The following is a 25,838-nucleotide window of genomic DNA, read 5'->3' as shown; positions in this document are numbered from 1 at the left end:
AATTTATGGACAGTTGGCTTGACCAATCATTCTCTCCTCTGGCTAAAGCTTTCGTCCAATCAACGTGGAGCTATGCAAATTACGAAAGAGTTGCCACAGTTTACAGTGACAGCATTGGAGCTATTTACATGTTTCATTTTCACTTTTATCCAAACGACTTTGGGGCTGTGATAGCTTGGACTCGTCGGGAAGAAATGTATCCGCTGCAACGCACAGAAAGCTAAAGCTTGTAGTATGTTAATGACATGAAGTTACCTTTTGCCGGTAGTTAAGCCTTGAAGCTAACCGCTAACAGCTAGCTAGACGTTGTCACCGGTACAGGCGGACCTCTTTGTCTGACAGGGGAAGGCGTGCTCTTTTGTTAGCTTTTTCCCCCTTTGTCCGTTCGGGATAGAGGAACTGACGGGTCAGGATTTCATAGGCACCCGTATTTTAGGAGTATTTAGAAAATGCAGGTCGCGAAAAAATACTTTACAGAAGGCCTGATTCAGTTGACTATCTTGCTCAGTTTGGTTGGAGTTCGAGTAGACATCGACAGCTACCTTACCGGCTACTATCCGCCACTCACTGAGATTAACTTGGGTCCAAGCTCAGCCTACATCCAGACACCCTTTCACGTTTTGAGAGACACACTTGACGGATACGGAGTGCATCCAAAATGCCCTGAGCTGGACTACTTCTTCGCCAGTCGTCGTCTGCTGGATGAGGTGAGGAACCTCGGCTCACCGCGGTTCCACACGCAGCTGAACGCGTGGCTGGTGCACCAAGTTTCCTCCACAGGGCCTTCCACCAGCGGCAACCCTGACGCCAGCGTAGGGTTAGAAAGCACTGAGAATGAACCTGCAGACGCCGGTGAGCACCGGCCTGTCAGAGACCAAGAAGTGCACTGCCAGTCTAACTCTGAGCTGGGACAGGGGCCTTGTGGTGCTGGAGCCTTCCTGAATGTAAGTAAAGTCTTCTTACATTGGGGGGAAATGATTTGTTATTAATCAACAACATGTTTGGGATAGGCTGGCTAACTGACAACAAACAAAGGGATCAACAAGGACTTAAAAACTTATGCCGTGACTAACCAGTGCCTCTGAAAGGGGGAATATCCACCCATGTAGTGAATTATGTTTCCTTGTAAACCAGGAAGGAAACAACAGAATGTGATAAATCGTTGGCATAAGGAACAAAGTACATTCCTTTTCATTTGTTGGAGGCCCTTCCAAACCTAAAGTGCTTTTCTGGAGTACACATACAGTTATCGTCTGTGTGAAAGTCAAGAACTTGGGGTTTGTAGAGGAAATCAAGGATTGGGTTTGTATTTAAGTTTGAATTTCTCAAAAAGAAAGCATGCAGTCTCACATAATATTTGGACATGCCCTTTAGAAAGTTGCTGATGAGCCAGGCATGTCTTGTAGCGTCAAAACAATGTCAGCTCCACTCCAGAAGCTTAATCCATCCATTTCATAACCAGTTTCAGTGTACGTTTCAGATTGTTATGACTATCCAGGAGTCTCCAAGTCCAACCATCTGAACCAAACTATTTCAAATGTTTGGGAGCAACCAAAAAACAACCAAGATTTAAACCTTTCATAGACTCGAATATGCTGGAGCACTGTTATCCACAATGAAATTAAACTCAAGAACACAGCATCAATTGTCAAGCATGGTAGTGGTAGCGACATGATTAGAGTATTTTCTGGTCCTGATGCATAGCCTAAAAGAGGATTTAGTAAGAGAGAGAAGGACGACCTCTGAATTCTTCAACTTGACTTCAAACCAACAGATAAATAGTTGAAACATTGACACAACTGAATGTAGAGTGATTCCTGAAAAACATGCTGCTTTTGGAGTGGGTGCGGCAAGATTATATTAAGCTTCTGGAAAGACCTGACCTTAACCCTAAAAAAGGTGGCTACGCACCTTGAAACGGGCCAATTCAAAAACAATTCTGCTGCCTTTGCTGAGAAGAGTGGGCAAATATTGGCCAGAATTAGGCAGAGTTCATAGAGGGTTACAAACGGCAAATGGGTTTGCTGCAAGTTGCTAACTTGTTAAACACATTAAACCAAATACAAGTGATGGTGCATGTATTTTTATATTTGGGATGGTTTGTATGATTTTTTACCTTGTGTTAGCCAGAGAAGATGCAGCATATATTCGGACATGAGAACCTTTTTATTCTTGTTTTTAAATTTTACTTCACTCCGTCATGGAAAGATGACAAGTTCATGTGCTTCATCAAAAGTCCGATATTTCTGATATTCATGCTGATGAGTATTTAATTTTAGTTAAATACACTAGATCAATCACTAGATCTAGTTATGCAACCACTATATCTTCCTTGGTAATGCAACTAGTCTAGTTAGTATCTCCTTCAAGGAGATAACACGACAGGCAGCAAAAGTATGCAGCAAGCGTTAGACTGCTCCTGTCAGTTCTCACTCGGTGTTTTCACCTTTAGTTGGAATTTGAAACCTCTAAATAACCCAACGATGATAAAAATCTTGTTTTTGGTTTCCTCATTCATCATTCTGGGTTTCTGTTTGAGCGCTATATTATAAGAAAATAAAAGAAAAGCACTGAACATTCTCTTTGTAGTCTTCCTGCTGTTAGCACACATCAATCATTTATATTAAAAGCAGAGGCGACGTCACACTGTGTGAATGGCAGTATTAGTATAATGGCAGTATTAGTATCAGATATTGATGTCTGCCCAAATGTTCATATCGGTGCTGGTCGTAAAGAATGCTGCTCTTTACTTTGGAGAAGTTCAGAAGGCAGCCAACATTTCCCAATCCATCATGTTCCATGATCAACTTTTCTATACCCCAGTCGCCATCTTGTTTTCTACTAATGGTCTTGGTCTCTGGCATCATCAACATCGAGACATCTTCACTCGATTATAAACTCCTCTCTGAAGAGTGTAGTTGCCTTACTGACTTGTTAGTTCTTAATGTGGTGGAACATATTTTTTTTTAAAAAAGGATCAGATTTTTGCGTTTCCAAACAGCTAATCAGAGCCAACCATCTGATTTCTTTAGTGCATCTCATTGATTTTGTTCTTTTTGTTACGCAGATGAAACACTCAACCCTCATGTTTAATTCCCCCCCCCCCCCCCACATTAATGGCGCTTTTCTAGCCCTTTCTAGTAGAAACAGCTGCTCGGTGTAGGTTATGTTCTGGCAACAGTTGATACAAATCGTGTAACAGTATCGCCTTTCTTCAGACTCACCCACCAGCTGTGGACCTGGAGAGGTGAAGGAGTGAGGATCAGATCCACACCCTGTTTGCTTACAACAGCAGCGATCTACTCTTGAACATTGTCCCTCCCATAGTGTTCCTTTGGAACTGCCAAATGCGATGTTGATGTTTTTATTTATTTATTTTTTACCTTCAAAGCTTTTTAAATTAGCTTTTGCTCTGTGCTGTCTAAAGAAGAAAGCTTCAGCTGTGATTTTCAAAGATTCCAGTCGGCAAGTGTCACAAAGCTATTTGAAGCTGAAGAAGTGACCAAGTAAGGAGTCAGCAAGTTCAGGCAGAGCAGAAATAGGCTGATTTCGTTTTGCTGTTAGCAAGGACGCAGAAAGTTAAGAAGTAATCATTATCCTTTTACATCCAATCCCACTGCACATGGAAAACAACTGTAGTGTGTGTGTATGTGTGTGGCAGCTGGTAACCCACATCACTGGCAGCATATCAGGTCATCGCTGCCCTAACTTTTACAACTGCCTATTAAAACAGACCTTGACACCGTTAGAACCGAAGTGTTACATAACACAAGAACCGCATTCTGCTATGGCTAAAACGGGATCAGGGAACCTGAAAATGCTGTGACCTCTGGCGGCTTACTGGGTCGCAGCAAACAAGGTGTTTGCATATCTCTTTTCAAACAAGAAGTTCAAAGTTTACAAATTACTCACTGCTAATCTCTCTATATTTATTCTCCCTACCAGGAGGATGAAGTTAAGATTAAAGAAGAGGAGGAAGCAGTTCCACTCACTCACCTGGCTCACAGTTCAACACTAGAACAAGAGGTATGACGGTTCCTTTGTGATTTTTGATGCCCTTTTTTAATCCTTTGAGCATATACCTTACAGTTCTTGCCATAGTTTAAGTTCCTCCAGGTCAGTACCATCCTATGTTGGATGTACTTGCGTAAAAGACGTCATATGGCAGTAATTTTTGAACAGATGTACTAATTTTGTACAGCATATTTAAGCAGAACCTGTGTCGCACTAAAGTCCTGCAAAAAGTAAGGTAAAGTAACACAAAAGGCGAATAACTCTTATAAAACAGGCATCACAATTAATAGGTTCATTTCACAGAAAACCAGTAACAAAACTATATTTCGAGAGCACATGTCTTGCGGTTTCCTCTGTTTCGCTTCATCGCCCACAGAGTTCACCCAGTTGTTCCAGTTTCTTTTAGTCTTCCAAACTTCTATTTTACCGTGATTCATAAACAGGAGCTTCTAGTTCATATAAAACTTAGCAAATGAGCCTCTCCCATTTTTGCCTAATAGCACTGATTATGTTCACGTGGTTACGTAACATAGGTGTGGGAGTCTTTCAGTTAGGAAAATGGGTCAGATTTAGCCGCTGTTCCTGTGCTTCCTGCCTGACTCATCTGCTTTGAGGAGACTCTGCTCACTTCCCGTTGAAACGGTACTGGACGTGTTGTCTAAGGCTCCTCTGAAACCCGCTGCAGGGCCCATGACGAAATCGGCAAGCAGCTCTAGAACAGACTTTGCGAGCAAATGCGTACGCATCTACAGGAAAATCATTAACGTCTTGTTAAAGGGTTTTTACTTTAACCGAGAGTGAAATGTAATGAGTCGGGGGGGGGGGATACATTAGCTCAAAAGCACTACTAAAAGCAATTTTCAGTAATTATATGTAATTATATTGCACCACCATGGTTTCCTTGGTAAAGATATGTAATTAAATTTTAAAGCCCACATTTTTTTTATTTTAATTTTCAGTCTACAAAATCTCAAATATATTTATAAACTGAGCATATTCTGTCAAGGAAAAGCTGACAAGCATGACTTTCTTTTTTTTCCTCATGTATAATCTTATGATCTAAATGGACATAGGTGACTCTTTATAAGGTCATAAATAAGAGGAAAGAAGACGAATGCTGATCTGAAAAAGTTGGGAAAGTGCTACCTGAAATAGCTGCTAGCCTAAACTCGCCCTCCAGTAAAGACAATAATTAAAATGTTTAAAACAAGTGGGAGTGTGACAAACAAGGGTGGAAGAGGACCCACATTAATCTTTCTTTCACGCACAGAGAACAAGATAGTGGGAGAGAAACTAAATAAAAAATATCCAACTGTTTCCTTATCACACATTTGATTCTATCCACACACCAGCAACTGCTTTCAGAGGCAGAGGAGGGACAATGGTTTTCTGCACTTTTGTCAAAAAATGTAAATGTGTCGAAGTTGATAAATCCTACTTGAGTGTTTAACTGGAACAGGGCTGTTTGGTCAGATAACGCCACAATTAAGCCTTTCTGCAACGAACACACCCGTTGGTACTGGGTCAAACAAAAGGTGAATGTGATGCTGTGGGCATGGTTCTCCTCCAAAAGCCCTCGCTCAGTATGCCTACTTCTTGTGACATGTTATAGAAGTAGAGCAACTAGCTTCCTGTTGGCAAAAAGTGCCATAATTGCTCATCCAGACAGCAGTTGTTTCAAAACCTTTAATATTGAGAAAAATGTAAGATTCTCTCAAAAAATCGTTTTATTCAAAGGGATTTTACGGCATTGAAATTTACCTAATTTGTGAAATTTGGTGTTTGTTTAGTCTTTCATGTCTGTTTTCCTTTTTTTCTTTCAGAGTTTGTTTGAAGGCATCACTACGCTGCCTGATCCGGTGCTTCACCATGTTCCTCCAGCTGCTGATATCGACTGGAACAATTTGCTTTCTGTTGCAGATCTTGATGTGAGTTTTCACAAAATACAAGTGCAAAACACGAGAGTTTGGTGTTTAAGTTGATCTGTATACTGTGGAAAGGAGTTTTAAGACTGAACAAGATCCCCGCGCAGTCCAGAAGCGAATGGAATTTGAATTGTGTATTTTTTTTCCAGATCTTGGTGTTTAGGAAAAAAAAAACAATTATATTTCCAGTGTTTTCCCCGTCGCTTCGTCTCAGTCTCTCCATCCATCTTGGCATTCATTCATTCCTCTGTATTCCATCCATTTGTTCTATTTTGATTCGTTTTGTTTGACCTGAAAAGACGCAGGAACGCTGTGTAAACAACGTTACTCTTTCAAAACGCAGGACCTGGACTCTCTTGTCACCGATCGTCTCTCGGAGCTCGACTCGGACATCAGCAGCGCCATCAGCCAGGACGTCAGCTTGCATGATGCCATGGTGACCAGCGCCGGGGCGTTTGGAGCGACGGAGTCCCGGACGGTCAGCCAGCGGGAAAGAAACCTCCTGCGGCTGGAGTCCACAAACTCCTCGCTCTCTGACTCTTTGCCGGGCATGGCCGTGGGCCTCGCTGCGCTGCCCTTTGCCTCGGTGTGCAACTTAACGGGAAATCTGACATCGCAGAGCGCGCTCGGCAGCTGCTTAGACGAGGCTGTGTTTGAACAAATCAATCAGCTGGGTTTGGGCCTGGAGGCAATAGACAATCAGCTGAACTACCTCGAGTGCTTAGACTCTCGAGCGTTCGAGGACTTGGACTCCGATTCAGGACTCTCCTTGGAAAGCAGCTATGGATGTCCCGTCTCCCCTGGTTAGTAAAAATCTTTTTAGGTTACTAATATATTGCTAATATTTGTACCAACTGTTATTTTATCCTCTCTCTTTCAGGTTCATCTGAGATGTCATCAGCGACCAGCTCGTACTATGAAGAAGAGGGCGGAGCGACCGGCTACAGCAGCGAGGTGGACTCCAAACCCCCTAAAGGCATACTGGACCACCGCGCCATGTGGCCACCTGTTGATCTGAGTGAGAGTGTGTGGCACGACCACAGCTACTCATCTCCCCCTCTCCTCAGCATGCCGCCCCTAAGGCTGCCATGTAAAACCGAGGAGCCAGAGGAGGACGGCAGGTCCCAGCTGGAGGAACAGGAGCTGAGCCGCGACGAACTGCGCGCCCGCGCCATGTGCATCCCCTTCTCCGTCCTGCAGATCGTCAACATGCCCGTGGAGGAGTTCATGGAGGTGCTGGACAGCCACAGCTTCTCCGCCGATCAGGTGACTCTCCTGAGGGACATCCGCAGGCGCGGGAAGAACAAGCTGGCGGCGCAAAACTGCCGCAAGCGTAAGCTGGACGCCATCACGGGGCTCCAGGAGGAAGTGGAGAGGCTGCAGGCCCAGAGAGACCGACTGCTGAGAGAAAAGCGGCTCACGGCCAAGACCATGGGCGCTGTGGCCCACCAGTTCAAGCAGCTGACCCGGGACGTCCTCTCTCGGGTGAGGGACGCGTCGGGGCGGCCCCTGAACCCCGAGAGGTTTACCCTGCAGTGCGGCGCTAACAGGAGGGTCGTAGTTCAGCCCATCAGACAGCCCGCTGTCGCCACATCAGCCGGCAAAAAAACAGACAAGAGAAAGAAGGAGAAGAAGCAGTGAGATTGCTCGCTGAGACTCGAGCTTTAGGGGTTCTTTTTGGATATTGCTGAACTTTACTAAACCTGGCTTTGGGGTTTTACTTTTGCAAAGATTGCATTGGGAGCCTAAATTTTCACAAGCTGCAAAAACAAGAGAGACTCGGAGTATAAATTAATTAAAAAAAAACAAAAAATCTGTACATATGGAAAAAAATGTAGCTTACACACTGGACTTTGTTTGCTTGTTCAAGATGGGCAAAGCAGGGTTTAAGCTTAGCTGCTGGAAATGGCATCAATCTCTCTGTGCCTGTTAAGATATGAACTCGGACACTCTTCGCTAAGTATGGCAGATTCTGGTTAGAGCTCTAAGATGAGGGTTGTTCTGTTTGTTTGCCTTGTACTTTGCCTATTTAGTATAAATAGGAGGGTAAAGATTGTATTTATAAATGGCTTGAGGTTCTTGAACTTGAAGTTCTTATATGCGTCATGAGACTTTTTATATATATATATATATAACTTAAAATGTAACTGATAAGAAAATTAAAATTCCACCAAATGTTTACAGCCAACATTTCAGAGATCAGGGGATAGGTAAGGTTAACCTTTAGAACTGAAATGGAAAAAAAATTAAGTTCATTCTTTTCTACAATCTTTTTGATTACATAAAGCAAACCAATGATTAAAGAGGCCTTAATTTGCTTTTAAGAAAGTGTGATTTTTTTTTTCATTATGTTGGGTGTAAACATGTTTTAAGAGTTTTAAAGGTTACTAGAACAAATAAAACTTGTACATCAGTTGGAGAAGAGCACACGTAGGTTTGACCTTTTCAATTGTAACAATTTAAGTACTGGCATAAAAATACTCAATTTCATCTCTAAAAATCCATATCAATGTTGCTACAAGGTAAAAGAAAGTCTAAAAATGTCAACATCAACTTTTTGTTTTGGTTGCTTTGACACATTTTACATATTACAGAAATTGTTGCTGGGGAATGCACCGATTAACATCCTGTGGAGGACTTTTAGATCTTTATGTGGACCTGCTGATACCAAATGCAGCCAATTCAAATTTCTCTTCAGGAATAGGCGAGACATATTCAAAGTTTGGTGTTTTCCTCCAATGAATGTTCCAACTATTGGCAGAGATGGCGTCAAAAGAATATCCTTAGATTAGCAATTTCCAAAACACGGAACAATGCTTTAGGTTCCACAACAGACTCGAACTCAAAGGGATGCAATAGATCAACCGTGTCTGTACTGTTTAATCTTCTGATTGTCTTCTAAAAGTCTGGCTCTGTCTTCCGCCCTGACTGAGCTGCAGACATGTCTCAAAATTGTATTTAATGCAGTTTATTTTTATAAATACCTGCTTGCTTCACTGTCGGTCATCTGCAGTTTTAGGCACTTGTGCCGTAAATAGTTAACTTTGATTCAGTAACAGCATCCACACCCACAAGTGTTTTTGCCAGTCATCCATCATGGTCTTACCTGTTAATTATTAATGTTGAAATCGTTCTATTAAAAGGTTCTTCGGTCTATATAGTCGCATGAGTGCGGAGGAGAAATGTATCATGTTTGGAGTAGTCTCTGATTTGGAAAATTGTTTTCCGTCAAAAAATTTGGCTTTGTTGTTTTGAAGTGCATAATCTGTTAATTTTAGATTTTACCTAATTTCTACTTTCTATTCTTTGTTCAAACTGGTTTGGAGGATCCAAAAAGGGTGTTTTATTTTTTTCTTATTTCATGATCGGTGAGGTTGTGTCAAGTACTTACAAGGTGTTTTTGCACTTCTTCGCTTTCCACTATATAGTTATTTACCTTGGATCAAACACACAGACCCACTCTGGCAATGTTTGACTCTGCTTGTCTGTCAGGAATCGTACCTGTTCTTTTCTACAAGTAAGAAAATTACCTATAAATAAGTACTGGGCACAACCCCACCTTAATTTATCATTCTGTCAAAGCCACGCAGCAAAAACACGAAATCTTGTCAAGTATTTCCGGTCTAGTTTCTGGTGCATATATCTGAAATGAGGCAAAACTATCTTATCAGTCACTTTCCAGGAAGATACAGGATCTTATTTTAAGTCAACAATATTGATGAAACAGTACTTGTTCCATTGACAGATTATTAAATTTATAACATGGAAAAATGTCTTGTGATAAGTGAAATAATCTGCCAATGGAATTAGAACTTTTTCATCAATATTAAGGAATGACTGCGTTAAAACAAGCTTATATTTCGCTGAAAAGTTACTTTTATGTTAGTTTTGTCTTATTTCAGCTGTACTAAGATATTTGCACTAGAAACTAGAACAAAATGAGTTAAGATTTTATGTTTTTTGCAGTGCAACCAGACCAACTTTCTCCTTGTTCTTTATTATTGGGTGTTGCTGTTGAGATTATCAGAGAACGAAGTGAGATGTTACCATTACTGCATGAAAGTCGTTCTAGAAGAGGCTAAAAAAAAAAAAAAAGTTGGAGTGCATAATGTCATTTGTTTTAAGTTGTGCTGTTTGTATGCTTTTTTTTATAATTTCTTTTTTCTGAAAATCATTTGTTTGACTTCAGAGTGATTGTTGAAAATAAGTTTGTGTGATTAAAAAGAAGGAAAACTTATTGTCTGATTGTTCTTAGCAAATCACAACGACGACATACTTCAGAGCTTTTAAATATATTCCCTCTGCAGCATTTTTTATTTTTTGGCAATAACGGAGAAATACACTGGACAGCTTGCTGGTGGATCAGAGCAAGACCTGAGAAAGTCAGGACAAACGTGACTGCAGTCAAGAGCAATGTACAAAACCTGCACAAAACTAACTTACGGTCCACTTATGTGGCTTTTAAGTCTGACTGATATTGAGCTGTTTTGCAAAGAATAGGCTAAATTTCAAGGGACAAAGCTGGTAAAGTCAGATGTCAAATAACTTTCAGCTGCAACCACAGTAGAAGTTGGTTTAATTAAGGGAGGAAAGTTGAATACAAATGAATGACCCAAATGTTGAAATTTTGTTAAAAGTAAATATAAAAAGGAAATCATGTAGAATTTTGTTCAATCTCAAAATCATTTGCTCTGTCTGCTTTATCCGATTAATTGGAACGTCACAAAATGTTTGTTTTTCTACGTTTAATTTCATTTTTCCCCCACATAGAAGAAACACCTGTTTTAAAAAAAAAAAACTACAAAAGCTGCTGCTGTTAAAACGTTTCTCTTTCTGTTTTCAAACATACGTTAATCACGCAAAAAATAAAAAAAATAAAAAATAAAATGTTAATCCTAGTTCTGCTCAAATCAATAAAAAGTGAAGAACTCAAACAAGGCTAAAATTCTCTCTTAGAAGGCGGAGCCTGAAAGCGAGCGTGTTTCCTTCCGGGTTGCCGTAGAGCACCTAAATGTGGCTTTTCGCGCTATAACTTGAGAGTACATTTAGTTGGCCGCGTGTTTAGGAGATTTCCCCAAGTGGATAACTGGATTTACGGTCGGTATGCATATTTCACTTATCTTCAAAAATAGTTCATCTTTCACAATTTCGATATAACTTTGTAGCTTTACTAAAGAGAACTTACAGAATGCATGCTGATTGTGCATGGTTGCATCTCTAACAATGACTCTTTAAGTGTTATTACCCTGCAAGGTTCGCAGCTCTATTGTTGTATATTCGGCTAGCTAAAGAATAGACATACCTTTTGCCAGGTGCACTGTATTATCTTCCTTTATGTGTTTTTAGCGCATCATTGCTATGATATTTATTGCATAGTATAGAAATGCTTGAACTTTCCACTCGGATATAATGTTAAAGTTTATAAGCTAACGGTAAATGTAAATCGGCGAAACTTGTAGCTAACTTAGGTTAGCACAGCGGCTTACCTTTGTAATGCTATCAAGAGTTGCATGGCTAATGAGCTAACGCCGGATGCTAGCAAGTTTATTTCAATACGGAGAAGGCCTGACAATATCAATATCAATTTGTTCCTCTTTTCAACATCTATAGCTGGCTACCAAAAACCTAGTTGTTTTACATATATTTATATAAACGTATTAATCAAGCCGACTTGATGCTAATAATGTGATGCTAATCCCTCCTCCTTGTTTATAGAGCACAAAATGGGCAAGAAACAAAACACCAAAACTAAGAAGGAAGCGCAGACTCAGGAGGAGCCGGAGGAGTTTGTTGTGGAAAAAGTAATGGACCAGCGCATCGTCAATGGGAAAGTGGAGTTCTACCTGAAGTGGAAAGGATTTACTGAGTGAGTTTCCCTGTGATAATAAATATCCCTTCTCTGGCTGAACTGGAAGTGCTTCCCTGTTACGGGGTTGTGCTGTACATTTGGATGCATGTTTGTGCTGCCATTCTTTACCGTGCATGGATAAAGTTTGCTTTCAGGTTTCTGCATCTGTTCATGGAAGTTTTGAGTTGGGGAGAAAAAAAAAGTTCCTCCCCCTTCCTGTCTTTGTTCATTTAGTGCTGACAACACTTGGGAGCCCGAGGAGAACTTGGACTGCCCCGAGCTGATTTCAGCTTTTCTGGAGTCGCAGAAAAACATCAAAGAGAAGCCTTCGGCTGTGAAGAGGAAGGCTTCCACAGAGGAGGGAGAAACTGATTCTGCAAAGAAAACTGAGGTTGGTTTAAAAAAAAAAAGAGAAAATTCCTTGTTTTGACCAGCTGAGTTTGTGGTCGTTTAATGGTCTACATTTATTTCTGGACTATGTCAAAGACTCATAACTTCATCATTACTATTTTCTTTTAAGTTGTGAGTAGCAAGAAAATGTTCCATTCTCATCTTATGCTGTGGTTTTGCAGACTGAGCAGCCACGTGGCTTTGCCAGAAACCTCAACCCAGAAAAAATAATTGGTGCCACGGATAGCAGTGGGGAGTTGATGTTCTTGATGAAATGGTAAGCTACTAAGGATTCCTATAAATGTCACTGACTGCTTGAAGACATTTTTTTCTTTTTCTTTTTTAGTTTAAATTTTTTTGCTCTCAAGCAAAGATGTTTGTTTTCATGGATGTAAAATGTTAAAAATCCTCTAAAATACAATTGAGCTATTCCGAATCCAGGCTGTTTCCTGCAAGGTGTCCAAAGTATTTTAAGAGCAAGAATTCTGCATGTTTTCATTCTTTCCCTGGTTTATCGCACCTGAATCAAATGATGGTTCACTACCAGACCTCTGTAGAACATTGGCATGCTGAGGAAATGGTTGGAAATATTTAGATGCTCAGAGATGCATCTAAAACTGACACTGGAGCTAGAAACCCCTTCTGGCTAGTTATGATTTTTAAGGGGATCACAGTAGTTTTTAACTGTATGACAAAGAATTGTATCTGTCTCTACATTTATTATTAGTGGAAATTGTCTCCACTGACTAACTTTAATGAGTTTTTTTTTTCTCTCTCCCCATCACTTGCTTTCTCAGGAAAGACTCGGATGAAGCAGATTTAGTCCCAGCCCGTGAGGCCAACACGCGCTGCCCTCAGGTCGTCATAGCTTTTTATGAAGAGCGACTGACATGGCATTCATGTCCAGAGGATGAAGCTCAATGATTCCTCCCTCTAGTTTCTGCTGTTTGATTTTTTTTTTTCTCTCTCTCTCCATGAAGACTCGACTCCTCCTGTTCTGCCTCTGAATTCTAGCTACCTTTAGACTGTTTTGTAGCGTTTCCTACATTTGTACTTTGTTTGGCAGCAGAGCAGAGCTTTTATGGCTGTGTGAAGTAACCGAGCAGCTGATGTGTGCGACCGAGTTCATCCAAATGTCATGTTGCGACAGAGCTACCTTGCATCTCATGCCTGCTCTCAAATGTTTTAAATTTTGACTACTTGAAACATGTTAAGCTGTTAATTGAGCTTGTTTTTTTTTATCCTGCAAGTTCTGAAATTCCATTTTGTTTATGAAGTGTAAATACTATCCCCGGTTCCAATTAAAACGTTTATGTACATATTTATAGCTCTGTTTATTTTTGACCCCCCATCTACATATGCATACATGACAAGAACAAGAAAATAAATTGCAAATTTTTATGCCTTTTTGCAATTTCCTCTAGTTGTGTGACCTTTTCTTACAGGGCAGCCTTGTGGATATTAAATCCAAACCGCCATTAAGAAGCACAAGAGATGAACTTTAGACTTTTGAGCATATTGTTGGGCCTTCTGTGGCAACACCTTGTGTAATGTTGTGCAAACTTTTATAACTTTGCATTAAGGCCAGTTAAAACTCCATCACTTTCAGTCTTTTTTTGGATTCTTGTGGTGTTGAGATCATTTATTACTAAGACTTGGTGCTTTTACTGCTAAAGAAACATATTTAGATAATTTGAAAACGACTTGAGTTCAGGAAGGGGAATTTAAGTGACTTGGAATGTGACATGGTTAAATGTGCAGGGTGCACTGACGTAAGCATTTGACCCACTAAAACGTTTTCATAGCTTTTAACATGACCACCTTGATTTTAAAAACAAACAATTTTACACATTAAGCAATACACAGTAACAAAGAACATTGGGGTAAATGGAACGGAATTGATGAGTTATAGTAGCTCATATAACACCATAATAATCAAGGTATTTGGAATACCTTCTCTAAGAACATTTAGCATGAAATGTTGAAGCAGATCCCTCAAAAAAATGAACACTCAAATAACACATTCTAGATCTGAATGAATGAAATATTCTCATTGAATACTTTGTTCTGTACAAAGTTGAATGTGCTGACAACAAAATCACACAAAATCCATCAATGGAAATCAAATTTATTAACCAATGGAGGCCTGGATTTGGAGCCACACACAAAATTAAAGTGAAATGTTCCCTTTATTTTTTTGAGCAGTATATATATAGCAGCATAAGTGTCACTCCTGTTGGGTAAAAACAGGAAGCTGAGGCTACAATCGTAGCATTTACATGATTGTCAGAATTTGACAAAAGAAAAAGTATTTCTTTGAATACTTTGGGCTTTTTAGCACCAATAGAACACTGTTTAAACGATAGCCTACCTAATTTCTCCTGTCCATTCCTTTATGATCATGGTGTACCCATCTTCTGACAGCGGTTTCCTCCAATCACCTTGCAACATATCACAGAGCTCAAATCATCTAAACTTGTTTCTTTTTTAGTTTACTCAAAAGGACTTCAGAGAGATCTCTTTCCAACAGTGTATCTCTTAAAATATGTCTCAGTCATAGATTCATGTCATGGGTGTGTAACCTGACAAATCTGTAACAATCAAGCTATACCATCTCAAGATGGAGCAAAGTCTGGACATTTCTGACGCTGTTACAATGAAATATTACAGCAGCCCTATGACAAATGGGGTTCTGACTCAGTTTTAGGACAATGCATGTCATAAGTTGTCCAGTGGGTGTATATTTGAAAGTTATACCATTAAAGTAGAATATCATAGTGTGCCATCTTTGGATTTAATGCGAATAAATGTTTGTTTTCAAATATTACATTTCAATTCAATGGCCAAAATCCTGCCAGTGAAATCAAAGTGAGGTCCTTTAGTTAACTCAGTCTAAGATTCTATCTGTTGGCTTAGAAATAAAGAAACTACTGTATGGAAATTGCCAAGCTTATTAGGGTATCAGCTTATTTATGTAAGGTCAAAGCTCACTAGGTAATTGAGAGACAGCAGGCGCAAATCGTGACACCGCACCTCGTACTGGCACTTCCGGTGGCAGGTCTGACACCTGCCACAAGTGCCACTGCGTTCGGCTGACTTCGGCTGACCTCGGCACCTCTTACTGGCACTTCCGCTGACACCTGCCACAAGTGCCACTGCCTTCGGGACTAGCTGCCAGAGTTGCCACTGCGTTCGGCTGACTTCGGCTGACCTCGGCACCTCGTACTGGCACTTCCGGTGGCAGGTCTGACACCTGCCACAAGTGCCACTGCGTTCGGGATTAGCTGCCAGTGCTGCCGCTGCGTTCGGCTGACTTCGGCTGACCTCGGCACCTCTTACTGGCACTTCCGCTGACACCTGCCACAAGTGCCACTGCTTTCGGGACTAGCTGCCAGAGTTGCCACTGTGTTCGGGTGACTTCGGCTGACTTCGGCTGACCTCGGCACCTCTTACTGGCACTTCCGCTGACACCTGCCACAAGTGCCACTGCTTTCGGGACTAGCTGCCAGAGTTGCCACTGTGTTCGGGTGACTTCGGCTGACTTCGGCTGACCTCGGCACCTCTTACTGGCACTTCCGCTGACACCTGCCACAAGTGCCACTGCTTTCGGGTCTAGCTGTCAGTGTTGCCACTGCGTTCGGCTGACTTCGGCTGACTTCGGCACCTTCCAAGGGTTGCCACGACCTCATACTGGCACCTCCCACGCCTCACGGACCCCTCTCGCCTATTTTTGCTCACGAGATTTAGGGCGGCCATCTTATAGCGTTCGACCGCTCCACTCAGCGTTATATGTTTAACAGGCACAATGACGTATTTGAACATTTAATCTTTCATAACACGCTGTTTTGTTACTGGAAACCTTATACATGCAGCCATATTTATAAACAGTTGTATTTTTAAAGTATTTTTAATTGTATTATACATACTTCAGCATATTTAAATATGCTTAGTGGGGAAAACAATAGAATAGAAATATAATATTCTTTGGTGACAGCTTCTGTGTCAGAATTAATATGAATGAATTTATAATTAATGAAAATAATGGTGGATCTGGCACAAAGTATTGCATTTCTTGTTAAGTATTCTGTTCCCTTAAAAAAAGCAAATATGCCCTGGTCTATTTTTTATACAGTCTCAAATTTCAGTTTCCAATAAACAGCCTCAGTGAAAACATGTTGACAGTTGCCATAAGCTGTCACTTGTGCCACGGGCTTCTGGGTAAGGTGCCACTTGTGCCACCTTACCACTGGGTAAGGTGACACAAGTAAGGTGGCCATGGGTGCCACAGGCTGCTAACCTCATTCTCTATCTGTTTCAGACAGAATGTAGCATATGAATAACTTTAGATCAAACAAATAGAAATAAAATATATCTTAATTACAACATAATTCTCATACATATTTAAATATACAGCCGGTGTTCAGACTTAAACAGAGAAAGACAACTCCTGCGCTTTCAGATGGGACCTCTTCTGCAACAGGTGATAATAGCTACCAGTAGGTACCTACCACTACAACTGACACTCGGTTGCCATGGTATGTCAGTGCTGACAAGCTCCTGTCAGTTCCGGATTATAATTATTTTCATACAATGACCTTAATATAATGCTATTGATTATTAAACCGGGTAAGTTCACTAATATTGACTTATTAGTTAACATTTCTGACAGTGGCAACATGAGATATTGACAATTCCAGAGTGACATTATGTTCAGCCTGGTTCCATGACAGTGCACAGGATGTCATAAGTTATAGTGGCTGCCTGGTCTATTATCTAATAGACCAGGCAGCCACTATAACTTTCAGTGTTTTTTGTTAAGATAATGCATTTTTTAAAAAAAGAAACATGTTATCATAATTTTCCAAAAATGCCAGTTAATCATTTTTAAATAGTTATTACTTGTTTTTATTTATTACATTTAATCCCCGCTATTTTTCATTATTTGTCAAGTTTATTACAGATTTGTGTGGCATAAATGAAGGTTGCTTCTCTGTGTTTTTTTCTGGTTCGGTTCATTGTCTTCAAAGTTTTCTTATTCAAAGATGAGAGAATGACTAAAATCTGAGCTAAAAAATGCATTTCAACAGCATTTTCAAGGCAGCAGGAGGATTTTCACTTTCAAGTTAAAACAACTTCAATTTTTTTACACCAATATTGAATATTGATAAGTCAAAACACAAATTATTTACACCTCAAAAAATTTGACAATGTGTGAATCTTAAGCAGCATTAAGAACAAGAATGTTACATATTTTTGGAAATAAAAATTACTTTAGTTTATACTTAAGATGCAAATGATTTTTTCAAAGAAAATTGTGCTGTTTACATATTATTTTATTTGGCAGATATGTTTCAACATTTTTTCAAGTTTATGTCACAAAGTATATGCATAGTAATTGATTTGTCAATATTTATTAGCCATTGTATGTAAATACTTTAAACAGCAATTTGAAGTCTACTGTAAAATTCATGTTTAGTCAACGTGTGAATTTACTACATCAGGATCAAATAACTTATTATTCCTCCATGAGAAATTATGATCATTAAGCTTAAATTTATTTTTCAAACTTTATTAATTTCTACAATATACGTTATACAGAGTCTGATTATTATTACTATTATCCAGTTGCAACATTTGGCTTCCTGTTGCACTATCTCAGCCACTGTTCTGCGATATAAACATGGGCAAGGGTTGAATGTCATTTTGATTAAGTAAAAAGTCCTATTAACTATCAGTGATGTGTGATTAACCAGATGTGTCTTTGAACATAGTGACAGGTTCCACTGTAATAGTGACACTTTATAGTATATTCAATTGGCCATCTTGATTGAATTAAACTCAGTCAAAAATATTCAAAGTGTTAAATGGATAAATATACAATTACCATTGAATTTTTTTTTATAAACACGCATTATAAGTAACACGTTTTCAAAAAACTGTCATTGCCATCCCCCAAAACATCGGAAACAGTTGTGACAGCTCTGAAACATCCTGGACATCTAACAGCAGCTCTAGTGGAGGCGAGACTCAGCTGTTACAAAGGTGCCGAAACCAATGGCATCCCTGATACCTTCTGTGTATTTGATTAATTCAAAGACGGAAGGAGTCGGCTGGATTATTCAGATGAACTTTAGTGAATAAATAGGATGAACGAATCATACATGATATAATAAACGTGTAGGAATTCAGCTAACATAAGTATTTATGCGAAAAAAAAATTATTAAATTCTGTCTTCTTCGTCTGTGTTTAAGTTCTTCTTCTACTAGTAATAAAGCATCATGGGATATGTAGTCCATTTGCCTAAGTCAGTAGCAACACTGAGAGCTAGACCCGAAAACAGTGGCACTAATGGCAGGTGTCACCGGAAGTGCCAGTAAGAGGTGCCGAGGTCAGCCGAAGTCAGCCGAACGCAGTGGCAACTCTGGCAGCTAGTCCCGAAAGCAGTGGCACTTGTGGCAGGTGTCACCGGAAGTGCCAGTAAGAGGTGCCGAGGTCAGCCGAAGTCAGCCGAACGCAGTGGCAACTCTGGCAGCTAGTCCCGAAAGCAGTGGCACTTGTGGCAGGTGTCAGCGGAAGTGCCAGTAAGAGGTGCCGAGGTCAGCCGAAGTCAGCCGAAGTCACCCGAACACAGTGGCAACTCTGGCAGCTAGTCCCGAAAGCAGTGGCACTTGTGGCAGGTGTCAGCGGAAGTGCCAGTAAGAGGTGCCGAGGTCAGCCGAAGTCAGCCGAACGCAGTGGCACTTGTGGCAGGTGTCAGACCTGCCACCGGAAGTGCCAGTACGAGGTGCGGTGTCACGATTTGCGCTCGGCCCTGCTGAGGTAATTTCAGGTCTGGTCTTGCATTAAACAATCAGAATTAGACTTTCAATTACTTTGTGGTAAAGGGGTGGTTTTATTAAAGCTATTATTTATTTGCAATGTATGTGCTGTTATGTGCCTCTGGCTAGTATCACTGTCGACTGGCTTTTCTTAATTATTACTTATTTGACCAGACTGAAAAACAAAGTGAATTTGATTTCATTGTTTTGATGATGGGATCACATTGGAATTGATAATCGATCTTGATTTTTTTATTTATTTTTTTCCCTATTTGATTGGATGACATTTTTTTTAAGTTGAAAAGTATCTTGAGATTATATTTGTTGTAAGTTATCACGATATAAGTAAACCTAATTGCATTTATCATTGACCGGGCTTTTGGAATTTGGGGAAAAAAGGTAATCAAAGAGAATAGTCGTGTGTTTTATTTGTAACTAAAGGTTGTTTGAAATGTTTTTCCTCCTATCAGCTTTGAATAAAGTTTAAGAAATATATTAAAATAAACAGTATTTTTGCGCAGTCTCCAAAAACGAAGGATTAATGGGTATTAAATAGTGCTTAGCAAGCTGGGTTTCTTGGGGTGGGGTCAACGTCCAACCACCAGTTGCCTCCCACCAGCTGGCTGATTACGGGACAAACAGGTACGCTGAGAAATAATCCTCTCATATCGACAGAGGTTTTCACTGCTCTCCCCCATGCTCCCGGCTTGTGGGAAGTAAAAGTGCAGAGAAAAGGAAAGTGGTCTGTTGATACTCTGAAGCAGCGTGTGCTGTCCGGTGCCCAGAAGAAGGTCGCACCGAGCTATTAGTGGTTAATAGCCGAGCTACAGCACAGGCGGGGCAGAGCTTCAAGCTAGAGCCCTGAGCCGGGTCTCGGTTGTTCACAAACACCGGATTAAGTCTCTGAAATTGAAGAGAACAAAGGTAGGAGTTGTTTAGCTTCATAAGGTCTGTGTGATTTCGAATTTTAAACTCTGAAACATTAATATTTAGTTTTATCAACTCTGAATAATCAGCTTATACCGTGAGGCGCTGAGTCTTTAGTTAATTTTAACTGGCAGGTTTGACTCAGGACCCTATTTCTTGAAGCAGTGCAACATTTACAGCTTGCATTAATGTGAGTTTTGGTTATGCTATTCTGCCTAAAATTTAAATTGGATAGTGTAATCAACGGTTCCTTTGTTTTCTTTTCTTTTTTTTGTATTTATCAATAATCAAATCCTTGAAAAAAAACTGATCTGGATGTGTTGCTGTTATAGAAAGTGTTATAATGTACTCCTCACCCCTTTTGTGCTTCAGATTGTATCTGAAGATGTGATCATGTGTCTGAATGATCTTATCATGAGATTGATCAAGCTGCTCTCCTATAGACTTCCAGTGCCATATAACAGCAGGAGAGCTCCTTGATTCTGGAGACTAAGTGTTACTTCCCCAACCCACGCCTTATCTGCCTTCTTTAGCATGAAAGAACAACCCCCTATCCTTAACAATAGACTAATCCAGACCATCTGTGTTGGGCTCCACAGAATCGCTGATATATAACAATCAGGGTTACACACCTATTGTTCAATCAACAGATCCACTGTTAGTCAGAGCAGATTTGACAGACTCCTTGACTCTGTATTTCTGTTCTCACCTTGCAAGGTTTTAATACATTTCTTATTTTTTCTCATCCAGACTCTTACTTAAAGTAATAAATTTTTCCGACGACAGTTGCCAAAATGTTTGACTGTACATATGGTTGAGAAGTTGTTACAAACGTGTATTAATAATTAATTTGGTAAAGCCCTTTGATTCCTCAACCTGCTGCTGTAACATGGTTAAGTTGGGTGTAACGCCATTCCCAGATCAGGTTCTGCCGTTGGAGGAAAAGGGAATGCAACATTAACTGTGCCACCAGCACTTGATCTTGGTTCAATACTACCTACCTCACAAATGAGTTTGCTGTGGTAAAGTAACTTCGGATTTACCTTGCAAAATGAGTACCATTGTTACATGGTACCACTGTCCCATGTAGCAGTGGTACTTGTACAAAATCTGAAACCATGGCTTTAGAGGGGGACAAATGTCTGACAGTGCAACAATAGTCTTTTCTTGCCCTTAGTCAACTTCTGTTTTTTTCTTTCAAATTGGACTTCCTGTTAAGACATTCAGTGTTTTCATAACTATACCACATAAAAGGGGTGGTGGAGTCTTCAAGGCTTTAAATGGGTTGTAATTTTGAATATTGTATTTTTTTTTATTAAACTCAAATGGCATCAAAATAATGCTCCTGGTTTATCTGAGCATCTATTTTGTAACAACATGCTGTTATGTCAGCCAATGACTATAGAAAAGGAATGAGGGTCACATTCTATGAAGCCAACTTGTGACCCCATTTGACCAGACACAGTTATGTGAGACAATCGACTGTCCCAACAAAGAATTGTTTTTCTTTAACGCGAAGAAATTGTGCCATGAACTGACAATTAACTCAACATGAGTACAGTAATGCTGTCCCGCAGGAACTTACTTGATTGGTTTGTGACTTCATGCGGTGGTTTTGCAGCACACATCTACAGATTAGACATGGACTGACAATGTTTGGTTCTTCTGATCAGTTCTGCTTTAGGCATGCCTCAAGTAATGTGTCTAGGAACACATGTTGACAATGTGCAGAGGTCTGTGACTGGCCATGTGATGGGAGCTGTTGTGCAACAAATGGACCCACACACCCAGTCCGTAAGGGGCAGACTACTCTTGGAGGTATTCAAAGAGTTCCTATTAAAGGGATTTAAATAGTCGATCTTGCCTGTTGAAGTATCAATATATTGTAAGTCCAAATTAGTTTATCCTAGGAACTTGAATGTAATGGCTAGGTCAAAATGAGATAAGTGGACTTCTGTTTAAACATCCATTCTCAAACATCCTTCTACCAACGCTAGCTTCACATTTGGATTAGTTTAAACCAAACCCCTCGATTATTTACACAGCAAAAGGAGGTGGGTGGGACGTGAATTACCAGTGAGTTTCGTGTGTGAAACCCTTACTGGATGTTATTACTGGTCTGCTTGGAAGAAAAGTTGGATTTGCAATACTGTATAACATTTTTTTTTTACCTTCTGTACAGAACTTGTACCAGTAATGGACAGTATCCTGGATAGTCTCTCAAAAACTGTAAGTATTCAAATGTACTCTTTAACTCTTCAGAATCAGATTGAACTAAAGTACTGAAAATGGCTCCACATGAAGCCCCTCTATACCGCCCTCTTTTTTTCTCTATTTTTACTTGGTAAGAAGTTTTGATTCTCATTTTCCCGCTGACTTTTTCAGGAATTTGTGAGCGTGTGTGTTCGAGATCCTAGACTCCGCAAAGATGATCGCTGGCACACTCATGTCGACTACGAGATCTGTTTACATGCAAGTCTTTTTGGCCGAATATTGACCTTTGCTTTATTTTTATTTTGACAAGATAAGTGAACAAATATTTTTCCTTCAGACCAACAGCATGTGTTTTCGAAAGAAGACTTCCTATGTGAGGCGGAGTTACAGTGATTTTGTTTGGCTGCGTCACTGTCTGGAGGGGAATGCTCTGACCATGTACGTTTAAGCTCAAGAATCTTGTATAAGCTTGGCGTGGCTAGATGCACGTAAAAATATTTCGTCTTCTGCGCAGAGAATTGCCCAAGTTGCCACCCTGGATTCCCTTCTTTAGTTTGAAGAACAAAGAGCAAGTATCCAAAAGAATGAAGGGCCTGGAGGAGTTTCTAGAAAAGTTAGTAGTTTTATAAAAGTACTGTCTTTTTATGTTGACTGAGATGTTTTAATGCAATTTTCTTTTTTCAGTGTTTTTCAGAATCCCTTATTGTTATCAGATAGTCGGCTCCATCTCTTCCTCCAGTCAGATCTCAGTATCAGAAGGATTGAAAGGTGTGCTCTTGGTAAGACCAGGTATACTGTGGCTGAAGCTATTCAACTGTCCAGAAGTGGCTACAACAGTTCAGAGGACAAGAGTTCTTGTGACTCGGACTGCGAGAGGTGAGATGTTTTTACGGTGGCTTACAAAAGTAATATGCTTTGAACTGTTTTTTACATTCACATCAGTCACAAAGTTCAATGTAGAGTCATCGTTTGGATCTGTGGCGGACGAATGTAAAATATCACACAGTTGTTGAAATTGAATGTGGTTTTATTGAACAATCTGTATTTTCTTCTGTGCAACATTCAGTCTTGAAGATAAATATATTTTAAATGTTAAAGTTGAATCTTGTGATGGTGCTCTGGTTTAAACATCAGCGTCCTCTCTGACTTTTCTACTGTCACTTGGTCTTCATGACGCCTGTTCAGTTTTCTATTGAATCTCTGAGGCCTTTACAGAACAGCCAGATTTATTTTAATTTGCAGGTTTACTATTTCCCCGTAGCTCCTGCAGGCATCTGTTTGCACTGGCTTTTATTTAGCGGGGAGAGAGGAGTTGTGTATACTTGGAAGTTCATTCTTTGTAGTTGTAACATGACTAAATCTAAAGGGTCAAATACATTTTACTAAACTTTGCAGCTAGTGCAATTTAGATGCTAATCTTGCTGTTTTTTTTATTTGTTTTTTGTTTTTTTCATTGTCCAGCTCTGCATCTTCAGGTTTGGGATTGAGCATCGATACTATGGCTCGAGACAGTCCGGTCCCTTTTCATCATTCAAATGAAGGAGGATTCTCTAATTGAGGATTCTCCTTTTCATATACACCACAGTATTAGTTTTAAAACCTGCATTACCTTCCCTCAGATTATAAATCTGTGTAACTGCCTGTTTGCGATAGTCTTTGAAGTCATGGTATGTTTGACCAGAAAAGTTGCTTGGACCATTTTAATTTACCTCATTGTACTCAAAGACCTTTGTCACTTAAACGGTATGTTTGTGAGGAGGAAGTTTGATATACATTATTTATATAACATATAAGTTATGGAGAACTCTTTAAAAATGTCAAATGCATTTTATTATTGCTTCAGTGTTGCGCTGTATTGTAAGCAAGATTTGAATTGTTTTAATATTTCATCATATTTTATGATTGGATACAGGATAAATAAATTGTCTTTGAAAAATTGTTGATTTTTATTTTATTTATTTTACTTAGCAACGTTTAGATTTGCTTTCCACAAGACTCCAGTGATGGTACATGTTTGCATTGTGCCAACAGTCCAGTAGAGGGAGTGTAGACAGCATCTTAAACTGAAACAGTTGGCTGTTCAGAAATGAGGGCCACATGCATTGCAGAATATTAACATCCTCTCACCCTCTGTGTAAGAATATGTCTGCAGTTTTAGGAAAACTTGGTTACCTTATACCTAAATATGGGCTTGGAAGACACACTTAAAAGTATGCGTGCACATATTAAAGTTTGATTTTCAGATTTTCATCTCCGGTTATGTAGCCTTGACCCCAAGACGCGACTTTGATCAGCAGTTCTTGCATTTATTACTTTTACATCCTCCTGTGTGGCTATAAGATAAAAATTTATGTCCAGACCTCTGGGCAGTGGTGAGAAATGGCTCTGTCAAATCTGATTTCTAGCCTAGCAATTACTTGAAGTAACCAAAACTCCACTGAGAAAGTAAAATGCATCTAAAAGGTTCAGTAATACTTGTGTCATTTGTGATGCATTAATGTGTCGAAGGTTTCCTGACATTAATGTTAGTGTGCGGTTGATGCTTCAATAAAATTTAGGACGTCTCGCACATTCACATTTGTCAGCATTTGTCACGTTGACGTATGCCTGTCTAACTTCTGGCTGTTGAAAGGAGATGTTTGTCACAGTTCAAGCATTCTAGATGAGATCGGTCGAATTAGTCAAGACTACTTTTGAACTTCAAACTTTCCCAGGATGCAACAGCACTCGGCACCCTTTTTAAACTGGAGGAACCAATTGCTCATTACAGAAGACAGCAGCTGCCCCCACCAACCAACCACTGGACAGGACATGAGGATGTCCCCCACCCCTCATACCTCCCCACATTAAACCTGGCCCGTCCTGTCTCTGTTCTTCTTTCCTCTGGATCACACCATCTCCCTGTGCGCCCAGGCCATAATGAAGCTGTCAACGACTTCACACGCCAGCCGCTGAGCTGTTTTTCACAACGCAAACACTGTTGCGTGCGTACGCGCAACACTGACAGTTGTGAAAGCACACGAGCGAAAGCCGTGCATGAGTGAACATTTTCTCTCCTCTCCTCATCCTGTTGTCATTCCCCCCCATACCCCCCCCCATCCCCTTCCAGTCCCACTGGTTTGTGTTTGGAGCTCTCAATCTGTTTGCTGTTAAGGCTGACCTTATCAGTGTACACCCCTTGACAAGCATACAGTTATGACACACACGGTTTGGTTCAGAGCGGGTCAATTTTTCTGCAAAAATGAAATGCAGCTGAACGCGTTTGCATCTGGTGTGTGTGTGTGTGTGTGTGTGTGTGTGTGTGTGTGTGTGTGTGTGTGCGCACATCTGCAGTTTTGAAGGAGGGGAGTATGAGAAGGGTGGTGGTGGGGGGGGGGGGGAACCAACCAGCATTTGGATATTGAGTATTCACGGTACATGTCTATTTCAGCTTGGTAATTTATAACTCAATTTCCAGTGTGCATTGATGCGCTTCATACCTCAAAAACACCAAACAAAGCCCAAACCCAATTGTATTTGAAAGCAATTAGGGTGTCCACTGGGTTGTGAACGGTCCACGTTGCGATGGCTCTGGGCCCGTGTGATATTTAATTGTTAATTTTCTATCACATTAGTCAACTTCAGTGCTTTTGGACAGGTGACCAAGAGTCTTTTACGTAACGTAATGCTTTTTAATGGGGGGTGGGGGGGGATACTTTTGT

The 25,838-nt window shown here is 40.3% G+C and overlaps 3 protein-coding genes across 4 annotated transcripts; all 3 read left to right on the top strand.

Annotated features, from left to right (window-relative positions):
- The first annotated feature begins 92 nt into the window (after positions 1-92).
- nfe2l3 (nfe2 like bZIP transcription factor 3) lies at positions 93-10,176 on the top strand. Its single transcript, XM_014996674.2, has 5 exons — positions 93-944; positions 3,946-4,026; positions 5,838-5,942; positions 6,283-6,742; positions 6,820-10,176. Exons 1-5 carry the CDS (start codon positions 450-452, stop codon positions 7,578-7,580), a joined length of 1,902 nt encoding a protein of 633 aa, XP_014852160.2. The 5' UTR covers positions 93-449; the 3' UTR covers positions 7,581-10,176.
- Positions 10,177-10,529: 353 nt separating this feature from the next.
- cbx3a (chromobox homolog 3a (HP1 gamma homolog, Drosophila)) lies at positions 10,530-13,498 on the top strand. Of its 2 annotated transcripts, none has more exons than XM_014996673.2 (5): positions 10,530-11,040; positions 11,655-11,805; positions 12,022-12,178; positions 12,360-12,454; positions 12,975-13,498. In XM_014996673.2, the coding sequence occupies exons 2-5, from the start codon at positions 11,663-11,665 to the stop codon at positions 13,099-13,101; spliced, it is 522 nt and encodes a 173-aa protein (XP_014852159.1). In that variant the 5' UTR covers positions 10,530-11,040; positions 11,655-11,662; the 3' UTR covers positions 13,102-13,498. The 2 variants fall into 2 exon arrangements, with proteins under 2 accessions (XP_014852159.1, XP_014852158.1); XM_014996672.2 differs by having other exon boundaries at positions 10,887-11,036.
- An 8,621-nt stretch (positions 13,499-22,119) lies between these two features.
- Positions 22,120-24,073, top strand: snx10a (sorting nexin 10a). Its single transcript, XM_014996670.2, has 6 exons — positions 22,120-22,152; positions 22,309-22,395; positions 22,475-22,575; positions 22,652-22,750; positions 22,822-23,013; positions 23,599-24,073. The coding sequence occupies exons 1-6, from the start codon at positions 22,120-22,122 to the stop codon at positions 23,693-23,695; spliced, it is 609 nt and encodes a 202-aa protein (XP_014852156.1). The 3' UTR covers positions 23,696-24,073.
- The last annotated feature ends 1,765 nt before the right edge of the window (positions 24,074-25,838 follow it).

The sequence above is a fragment of the Poecilia mexicana genome, unplaced genomic scaffold (genome assembly GCF_051168715.1).
Source record: "Poecilia mexicana isolate PSO_F unplaced genomic scaffold, ASM5116871v1 scaffold_11, whole genome shotgun sequence".
Classification (NCBI taxonomy): Eukaryota; Metazoa; Chordata; class Actinopteri; order Cyprinodontiformes; family Poeciliidae; genus Poecilia; species Poecilia mexicana.
This window is presented reverse-complemented; position numbering and strand designations above follow the sequence as displayed.

Coding starts and splice junctions, on each gene's coding strand:
- nfe2l3 (XM_014996674.2), top strand. CDS start 450: ATGCAGGTCGCGAAAAAATACTTTACAGAAGGCCTGATTCAGTTGACT. Junction 4,027..5,837: donor GTTCAACACTAGAACAAGAG/GTATGACGGTTC, acceptor TTTTTCTTTCAG/AGTTTGTTTGAAGGCATCAC. Junction 5,943..6,282: donor TTTCTGTTGCAGATCTTGAT/GTGAGTTTTCAC, acceptor TTCAAAACGCAG/GACCTGGACTCTCTTGTCAC.
- cbx3a (XM_014996673.2), top strand. CDS start 11,663: ATGGGCAAGAAACAAAACACCAAAACTAAGAAGGAAGCGCAGACTCAG. Junction 11,806..12,021: donor AAGTGGAAAGGATTTACTGA/GTGAGTTTCCCT, acceptor TTGTTCATTTAG/TGCTGACAACACTTGGGAGC. Junction 12,455..12,974: donor TTGATGTTCTTGATGAAATG/GTAAGCTACTAA, acceptor TTGCTTTCTCAG/GAAAGACTCGGATGAAGCAG.
- snx10a (XM_014996670.2), top strand. CDS start 22,120: ATGGACAGTATCCTGGATAGTCTCTCAAAAACT. Junction 22,153..22,308: donor TGGATAGTCTCTCAAAAACT/GTAAGTATTCAA, acceptor TGACTTTTTCAG/GAATTTGTGAGCGTGTGTGT. Junction 22,396..22,474: donor ACTACGAGATCTGTTTACAT/GCAAGTCTTTTT, acceptor TTTTTCCTTCAG/ACCAACAGCATGTGTTTTCG.